Genomic DNA, 10,244 nt, shown 5'->3' on the forward strand with positions numbered 1-10,244 from the left:
AGTTTTCTAAGGGGTTAAAAGTACCCTGAAACAGTATAAAATGGGCCTCTACAAGACAAGAAAAGTAAATTCAGATACTGAGAAACCGATCAAATATATAGTCAGTGTAGGTATCCCAACAACAACAGGTTTCAAAATTGTCTAGCTTTGTATCATATGATTCAATCTTGCTCCTAGAAATAAAAAGATTGGTTAATTGCTAATAAGAATAAAGGAACATATCGAGGTCACTCTAAGTTTATTATATAGTACGGATAAAAATAGTGCTTTTTTTTTAAAAAAAGTAAAGTTTACTATAGCTAGCACGGATAAGATTTTAAGTTGAACAGTTGATTCCATAAAAAAAAATTATTACACAATTTCATATCACTATATGTTTATGGTCTTTGATCAATCTTTTCACAATATAATTTAGATTTTCAATTTCCAGTGAAGAGTTATTAATTATGTGTCAATTAGAAATTGTTCCGTATCATAATAACCCTCTAGCTACCATGTAATAATTTCTCAATTTCATATCTAATAAAGATTTTTAGAGTGGGGGGAGGGGGGATAGATTATTTTAGTTTACCTGTCATCAATTTAACCTACAAAAACTGCATACTATTAATATATATTATACTTTCTTATCAAACAAATAGTAGAAAAAAGAGAAAGGAATTCAGAAAGGGCGAATGTAGTGCAAGATAATTACGACTTCTTTATACCTGTGTAGCTAAATATATCACCTCAAATAAAGTTATAGAATGAATCTACAAAACCAGCAATGCATGGTCCCTCTAAACAGCTTCCAGGATCACAAAGTTATGCAATATGAATATTGTAGTCTCGTAGAGAACCCAGAATTAAAAATGATGAGGTTAAAAAATGCTCAAGAAACCATTACTAAAGAAAATTCATTTTGTATTTGCTGGACATTTACTGTAAAAATTTGAATAAGACTCAAACTTGTAGTCCATAACTCATCAGAAACTATATTTTATGTCATAGATAATGCCACTAGCTTTTTTCAATAAAACTAATGCATCGAATCCCTTTTGAATTCAACAGTAAAGCATGCTTGAGTGAAAATAATATTAGGATAAGCCACTTTGTGGGATGCTCTCATGTTACACCTCTTTTATTAGTCGATTTTTTGGGATCCTCTCATATTACACCTCTTTTATTAGTGACTTTGTGGATGCTCTTATGTTACACCTCTTTTATTAGCCAACAAATTAGTTCAAGTAATACATCCATAATTTCTTTTAAACAAGGTTTTCAAGTTAAGAAAAAAGACTATACACTTAAAACACTATTATTCAATTACAATCTATCATGTATGATCAATTTATTAATTTTTACAATAATTACCTTAAAGTTATACAAATGGTGATTTGTAATTGAGATAACCTATAAAGAAATTTTACACCACCATTAAATTCAAATTTGAATCTTGTGTATCCTTAACTTTTCAATATTAGTTGTCTTTCAGTATTTTTCCAGTTATTGATTAGATTTCTTTACACTCAAACTATCAAACCGCTTCCTTAACTGCTGCCATTATTCCTTTCAGTTATGAAATACTTTAAATCATCACGTAGTAGCATAGTGACACTATCATCTGGGGAGGATAGCCATGGTCTAGACTCTATACCAATATATATATATATATATATATATATATATATATATATATATATATATATATATATATATTCACATGAAAATGGCACATCTAAGCTCCACTAGGAAGCTCGTTTTCATACACAAACAAGACAAGACCGTAAGATACCACCGTGCACATGGATAGATCATAGTTACAACTTGCAAACATTTGTAAACATGTCAGAAAAATTGGCTTTGATGCCTTTCTCGATTCTGTATTCCTTAACAAATAGTAAAGACACATTTACTATTATTAATGACAAATATTCTAATTCTTGATTTGTACAACCTATATCTGGAATTCTTAATATATACAATTAATGGGCTGTATCATATTCCTAACTTATACTTAACATACTAGGAAACAGAGCATTATATATCCTCTTATTAACAGTATTAAGTTTGGTAATTTAATTTACAGATTTAACATTGTGTTCCTGAATTCCTTGTATCCAAGCTTTGTATATTCGGTTTGCTCTCATTTCAACTATACTTAAAGGACCGATCCTGCACATAATGATAATTTATGACAAAAACAAAACTTTTCTCTTTGGATTCTCTATAATATTTCAATGTATAGCTTTACAGATATATTTGGTATAATATTTCAATGTGCAGTTATTGTTGTAGCTGCAGGGGACCTCCAGCAGTTTTGAAGATATATTTGGTATAACCAATTGCAAATGAAAGAACTTTCTGCCATGAATATTATAAAAAAATGGATTTGTTATAAATGGGAGATCTGATTGCTTAATCAGTTATTAGACACATTTCTAGTTCTGAAAAAATAAAAACTCATGTAATGCAAGTAAATCACAATTATTGTAGTAAATAGTAACATGCCAAGTCTTTTCTTAGTAAGTATCAATACATCATCATCATAATAATCTATTGTGTATCAATACAACATCATAATATTCTGTTTATGTTTCATACTGATACGAAAAAAAAATTATGATTTTAATGATTTTATTTCTTTCCCACTATCCAAATTTTCTAGATCCATCCTAATAACCTATGATAAGAACAATAAGCATTATATAGAAAAATTTTGCTACTGAAAATAATTGTACAAGAAAAAAAAATATGTAATCAACCATTTGTTTAATCTGTTGAGCATTAACAAGAGCAGTGTGCTTGCTTGAGTAAGCGATACCATGGACAAAAGAACTTCAAATCGGTATGCAAGAAATTCCACCAAAACCTTGGCCCGCATATGCTACAAAAGGAAACATATTTACACCACCAAGTGAATATGAAGGCCATATTACAGACAAAGAATTTGAATCCAATCTATAATTAGAAGCATTCCTCTATAGAAGCAGAAATTCTACATTCTTCTCTTTTTGAGCAGAACAACCCCTTTAGTTCTCTAAGATCATTGCCTTGCTTCTTGTTCTCCTGAAGTTGGTTGTAAAGAGTTACTGGCTGCAGTAGGTGTAGGTTCAACATATCTCTCAATAGCATCGTTTCTGTCTGATGTGTGAGACTCGTCAAGGGATTGGCTCATGGTAAATGTCACAGGTCTCACATGTTTCGTTTCGGATGAGTTTTTCAACGGCAGACGGCATACTGGACAGGTGGATTGTTTCCTCAGCCATATATCAATGCAAGAAAGATGAAAAGTGTGGCCACATTTGGGCATGATGCGCAATACTTCTCTTTCTCTGTAATCTGCCAAACATATTACACACCTGTAGAAGCAACCTCAGTTATATATCTATCAAAGTGCTGCTTGTATATCATGAGCTCTTATAACAAAAATAAAAAGAACAATGTTTACTAGTAAGAATATTATTGTATCAGTTTAAAATCTTCTGTCAAGGAAAATATGTGGAACTTGTTCTCTATGACCTACAATTGAGAGACTAAAACTTAACTGTGTGTGTTCAAGGGAACTGAAAGCCTCTTGGTTGAACTTCAAAGTAGGGATTGCATCAAGAAGAACAGGATCGGATTCAGGGTCATTAACATGATGTTCTGGCTATCAGTAAACAATGAAAAATTAAAATCTAAAGCAACCAACCTTAACAGTGCAGAATGACATAAACTAAATTACAAATTAGACAAAGTATTCTCTTGTGATCAACCATTATATTTGGAGGGTCAAGAAACATTCAAATTCATGAGCTTGAAATTATATGAAACATTAACAATGAAAAAGTAACACCGCCTATAGTTTCATAGCCAGTCCCAAGCCCAAGTAAAGGAGGAGGATTGTATTAGGCTCTAGGCAGTTAACATAAAACTTGTCGATATACGGGACATGGATCACACACAACAGATTTTTGCTAATGCTAGGTTGTTATCCAGAAGTAAAGTGTTGTATATGGCTACAGTACTGTGTCAAATGAGTTAGAGCCACTGCATCAGCACCCGAATATATTGTTGCTATCTGTGAAGATTTGGTCTTTAACCAAGCCAAATGTCATTGTGCGATCTATGTAGTTGAACTCATCTTGTGGGATAAGGCTTCATTGTTGTTATTAACAATGGAAAAGTCTCCACTACAGTACAATTAGAACATTTCTGTACATCTTAGTATCTAACCAAGACAAATGACAATCAATATTAAGGGGCAGTATACACATTCATTGATACAAATACCCAATTCTCTACATCTGATTGAAAGTTTACAGTCAAGTCGCAGGTTTACTTTTGGAAACAGAATGCAGCATTTGCATCAGAATCAAAAGTTACAAAAAACAGCAAAAAATTGCAGCTATCCTCATTCCTCATACACTAAGTTCCGGATCAGAACAATAACCAAAAGAATCATGACCAAATAAAATAGATTCCAATATTGATAAGTTTCATAAAAATTGAACATAGCACTCAAAATCTAGCCACGTTCACAAGCAAAAAACAGTAAACGGGAAAAAGGGGCAAAGGAAGGAAAAAGGCACAGCCAAACTTACCTGTTCCATATCAATTCTTGATTCAATCTCGTACATCATCCGAGATTCAACACCCCCTCTTAGCCTCCCACAAATGATTCTGGTGCACACAAACACAATGAAAGTGGCACTCATCCCAAACCCAATGACCGTGGTCACCAAATTGGTACCTGAACCCAACATCTCCAACCCAAAATCCAATCCACAACACACAAACCCCAAAAGCTATAAGCACAAGTAGCAACAGAAGCAGCACCACAGCATATAGAAACACACACACACACACACACTTCACAGATTCTTCAACACAAACACATGATGGCACCCCACACGTGACAAGTCCAAAGAGACAAGAAGAGAAGATTGAAACTAAGAGAAACAGAGAAAATAAGAGATACCCATGTCAGAAAAATGGAAACTTTAGAGGTATTCAGAGAAAAAGAGAAGAAAAAAAATAGAAATTGTGAAGAGATGGAATGGAATCACAGTGGCTTTGGTGTGACTCCAAGGGATGGTGGTGGGGGAACGTACAAGAGCATAGAGAGAGAGAAAGAGAAAAAAAAAACTTTTTTCATTATTTGGAAATTAGCAACGGTGTCGGTGGGGTCCACTGCATGAGGTGGACCCTCACAAATGTTGGGGATTTGTGGATCAGACGGTTGAGAGTGGCTGTCAATTTTTCGGCGGCAAAAGATATTAACGGTAAAAAAAAACGACGAAACAGAAACACTGGATTTTTGAGATCTGACATATCTCAAACTTGCTTAAGCTTAAGGAGTACAAGATTTGGTGTTCTGTCTATTTTCTATTTTCTCTTGTTACATCTTTCTTGGAAAATTATTCTGATATGCAGAAAAAGTCTTTTTTAAGAATATGACATAACATACATTGAATACACCTTTCATTATATCTCAAATTACAGTAAAAAAAAGTTATTATTATGGCCCAATTATCTTACCTTTTTAATGTTTATAATAACTCTCTTATATAGATAGATAGTATAATGTATTATTTTTTTTTATATAAAAGGAGTGTCAATATACAACAGAGTGTTTGCGAATGTATTGTTGGATTACCATAATATCGATATAGCGACTTGCTGGTATGGATAAATAATGTATTTACAATAATTAATGAGATTGATATAGGGAAAGAAAATAAAAAGAGAAATGTTGAAAGGAATTTGACCAAATCTTTAATATTAATGTATTTAAAGTTATATAGGAAAAGAAGAAGGGAGAAATATTGTATTTAACAATTAATGATATATTAAAATTATATTAGAATTTTAATTGTTCAACATTATATTAAGTACTATTGAATATAGTTACTAGAAATTATCATTCAAATAATTAAAAACTAATAAAACAAAAAAAATTCTCTTCTGTGTTTTTTTAACAGAAGAGAATTATGTATTTATAATGTAAAAAAATTACACAATTATTTAATTATAATTTATTATGTATAATAAGTTTCTTATTTTTAAAAATAATTTAAATGATTATTTATAATTAAATAATAATATAAAATATTTTTATAATAAGATCTACTCTTTTTTTTTTTAATCCCTTTCTCCTTGACTTTTCCTTTTTTACCACTCATCTTATCTTTGTGTGTAAGAAAGAAATATCAACAAAACTAGCGAATACATAGGTAACATCAAATTCTAGAGGATGAGCTGTTTTACTTACTTATACTTTACTTTACCTTGTGCTCTGTCTCTTTGTACCACTTCACAGTCTACTTGTTTTGGGGTAATAATAATGTTGACATTTTTTTAATATAAAGGATTTACATGTGATTTTTTTCTTGGTGCGAGAGAAAACCAGGTGTATAATCAGTTTTAAGAAGGAAAAGTTGTTTGCTATTAAGAATAAATCTAGTTTGTATTAGGTTTTAAGTTGAAATTTCAGACATATTTATCTACTCTTATATACAAGTTGTCCAATAAGATAACCATCTTTAACGTTAATTTTTTACGTTCCTAACTTACATTTTTCTTAAGTATATATAATTGTTTGAATAAGAACGAGTGAAAATATGTTAGACTGAATCAGGACAGATCCATCATTAAGCAAGGTCTAAAATAATTTTTGTAAATATTTTAATTTAAATAAGATAATTATAAAGTAGATCTTTTTTTTATCAATATATATATATATATATATATATATATATATATTGTCAATATATAAGATCTTTTTGTTTAATAAAAATTAATAATAATTTTTTTTCTTAAAACTTGAGTTTTAATTACTTTATGTTTAAGTGGATCCTATATTGAGTAATAATAGAATTAGGCAGTTTAGAGTTTATAAGACTTTAACTTATTTATATAATAGAAGTCTATTTTTAAGGTTTAATTTGACTTTATATAACCTGTTTATCAACCTATTTTGTAATAACACTTTTACTTAAAACTTAAGTCTATCTTTCAATAAATTTATAAGGTCAAGATGCTTAATATTAAAAATAAAAATAAAAATAAATATATAGCTTTAATATATTATAAAAAAATAATATAATAAAATTATTGTTTATATTTACTTTTAAAATATTTTCAAATAGTCTAAAGCCTAGTTTGTAAAAAAACTTGACCTTATTGACTACTACATTTATAAAAGAAAATCTAACCTATCCTAAATCTGATGTAGGTGGGAGGACCTGTTCTATATTCCCAACCCTATAAATTAAGGGTTGTTAAGTTAAACAATAATGATCACTCTTCACTTTATTTCTTTTTAAGAATTTGTCAGTGAGATTAACGCAATACAGTTCGGCAGTTAATGATGCTCTTATATATTCCCATCTCTGATTTATACTAAAATTAAATAATGTACTAGATCTCTTTAATGCATATCATGTGCTGTCTTTATTGCATAATTATTCTTGTGACAAATTGCCACAGCACGAAGACCCGTGGTATCTTGTGATTTGTAAAAAGTCAATAGGCAATGAATATAGTATTTCCTTTAGATTCATATAAACAAACAAAAAAAAAACAATCTTGTATATTAACTTAAATATAAATAAACTTAATTTATTTTATTTTATTTTATTTAATATCATCTTTTTAAAATTATTTTTTTATTTAATTTTAATTCTATTTTTAATGATTCCTTTTTATTTATTATAGCAATTTTTAATAACAAAATATTTTAAAAATAAATTTATCTTTTACTTGAGCTTTAAAAATTAAATAATATCAACTATTTTTTTTAATTAACATGAAATTAATTATTTTCATTTATATATGAATTCAGAAGAGACAATAATAAAGCAAGTACTCTTATCATAATTTTTAATAGAAGTATTTTATTCATTAAGTTTTTTCATTGATTTTTTTAGGCACTCGTGAGTAAAATCTATTAATCTAACACTAACACTACCAAGAAACAAAAACTATAACGTAAAGCTGAAAGAAATGTGAATTTGTTCAAATTGATTTGTTAAAATAAGTGTTTATTCTAATAAAATAATTAATTTTATGTTTTTTTAATATATTTGTATAAAATGTTTCTGTTTTAAAAAAATATTTTTCTGCTTATTTTAATAAATAAATTCTATTTATTTTTCAAAAAAAATATTTTAAAGTTATTTTTTTTAAGTTTAAACAAACCTAACTTAAGAAATACTTGTCTAATTCAAAATTTTCAATTTTTAAAATAAGTAACTCTTTATAATAAAATAAGAAATTATTTCATTGATGATCGTGAACACTTATCACATAAATAGGTAAATCGGTAAAAAAAAAGTTGATTTGATTTTCACAATGATCATATGCGATTTAGCATTTTGTTATTAGAGAGTAATATGTTATTTTATATTTTTTTTCATAGATTAACATTATTTGATTATTAAATATTAATCATGAAAATTAATGTTATATTATTTTAAAGGCTCCTTCCACCATGGAGTGATCCATGATGCACCAATTTTCAAACCATTAGATCAATTTAGTGTGTAGGATATTATGGTGCACTTTCACTATATATAGAATGATTTCTTGACCCTCTTCATGCATGATAATGGGGAGACGAGGACGGATTTAGTCTCTCACTCTCACCCCAACTCCCCAAGTTCTCCTTGCCCCTGCCCTTGGTTTCCACTATGGTCTAAAAAATAAATTCATCCTTGTTTAATTTCCACTTGGGGATTGGATTTTCCTGCTATGTCCTGTCTCCAATTCTCTCTTTTTTATTCATAAAAAATCGAAAAAAACATGATAATTTTTTTTCTAATTAAACTGAATCTATACAACATGTTAAGCTGAAATTTCATGTAAAAAATTGTTGCTCTCATTTATTGTTTTAACTTAACATGAAATTAAATAAAAATTATAAACAATTATATATAAGAAAAATTATAATTTCATGCATAAAACAAACATTAACGAGTAAGTAATGTCATAAAACATAAATGGCGATAAAATAAACAAAAAGCTAAAGAGAAACATAGTCTAAACTCTAAGTCTAACAAAATGTCACAATAAAAAGTGGTTTACATGCATCATAGCATCCTCCAAAGTGAGTTCGGAAGTAATGTCACTCAACAAATCACCTACACAAGAAATGAGCAATGAGCAAGCTATTACTAAATCAACAAGTATAGCCATTTGTGAGGAGAGTGATATGACACTAAAGAAACCATCAAACAAAAAAGCAAGCTACGTTAGTACAGGGAAAAATGCATGACAAAGGTAAGGAAATAGATTAAGTAAAAAAGAGAGTTTCCAATTACAATAAATTCACCCCTCTACAATATCATCATACTTTGGTATATAAAAAAAAAAAAACTCCAATAGCACTAGAGCCCAAGCTTAGTAAAAAAGAGAGTTTCCAATTACAATAAATTCACCCCTCTACAATATCATCATACTTTGGTATAAAAAAAAACCTCCAATAGCACTAGAGCCCAAGCTTCTTCATCACCACCTAATCAAGCATATAAAAAAAATTACAAGCTTATTCTAATAATGATAACTGAGAAAGAATGGATAAAATTTCTCCCAAGAGAAATAGCTCATAAAATCCTTACAACTCAATTTCATTATATACCACATGAATCCTGTAAGATTTTTTAAAATATCCTTTTAGTCCACTTTGGGATCATGAAGTTCTTCATGATCGAAGGGGTGGAGAACTCGGTAATAACATAAAGAGATTAAAAAAATTAGAGTAGAAGTGAAATGAAATAAAACCAATTCCTATACACAACTTCAGCAGCGACGACCAAACTTGAAAACGTTGTCCAATTATGCCTCCAGGAACAGGCTACTTCTCCAATTACTCACCCACAACTCCAATGCGCCTAGGTTTGGTAGTAGTACATGTTTGAAGAGGGACATGAGATTTTGATAGTAGAAATTTTCATGGAAAGAATCCAAGTAAAAATCTCACTGGAGAAGATTTATTTATGAATGAACAGAATGTATCGGTGTTGTTGTAAACAACTTAAAGTACAATTTTATTACGTATTTTAAATAAAGTTAACCAAAATAAATTTTCATCTATTTTGAACTTCACCTCTCCTAAAATGTCACTGATGAAATTAGTATAGTACTTTAATCCACGAATAAATGTAAAAAAAAAAAAAAGTCTTTTAATGCAAATGGTAATGACAATATCATACGTACAATTAATTAGAGATTTTTTTATATTGATTAATTGATATACAAATTAGATTTAGTTACTTCTTCTA

The 10,244-nt window shown here is 29.1% G+C and overlaps 1 protein-coding gene across 1 annotated transcript; it reads right to left on the reverse strand.

Moving 5' to 3' along the window:
* Nucleotides 1-2,688: 2,688 nt before the first annotated feature.
* On the reverse strand, nt 2,689-5,088 carry LOC114394578 (RING-H2 finger protein ATL5-like). The gene is made up of 3 exons (XM_028356195.1): nt 4,566-5,088; nt 3,528-3,631; nt 2,689-3,341 (listed from the first exon to the last, which is right to left on the reverse strand). The coding sequence occupies exons 1-3, from the start codon at nt 4,725-4,727 to the stop codon at nt 3,026-3,028; spliced, it is 582 nt and encodes a 193-aa protein (XP_028211996.1). The 5' UTR covers nt 4,728-5,088; the 3' UTR covers nt 2,689-3,025.
* Nucleotides 5,089-10,244: the final 5,156 nt, after the last annotated feature.

Source organism: Glycine soja, chromosome 18 (assembly GCF_004193775.1).
Source record: "Glycine soja cultivar W05 chromosome 18, ASM419377v2, whole genome shotgun sequence".
NCBI classification, from domain to species: Eukaryota; Viridiplantae; Streptophyta; class Magnoliopsida; order Fabales; family Fabaceae; genus Glycine; species Glycine soja.

Excerpts from the sequence above, each read along its gene's own strand:
- LOC114394578 (XM_028356195.1), bottom strand. The coding sequence starts at position 4,727 with ATGTTGGGTTCAGGTACCAATTTGGTGACCACGGTCATTGGGTTTGGG. Across the intron at positions 3,632-4,565 it reads CAAGAATTGATATGGAACAG|CCAGAACATCATGTTAATGA; the intron begins GTAAGTTTGGCT and ends GTTTACTGATAG. Across the intron at positions 3,342-3,527 it reads AGTTCCCTTGAACACACACA|GTGTGTAATATGTTTGGCAG; the intron begins GTTAAGTTTTAG and ends TTGCTTCTACAG.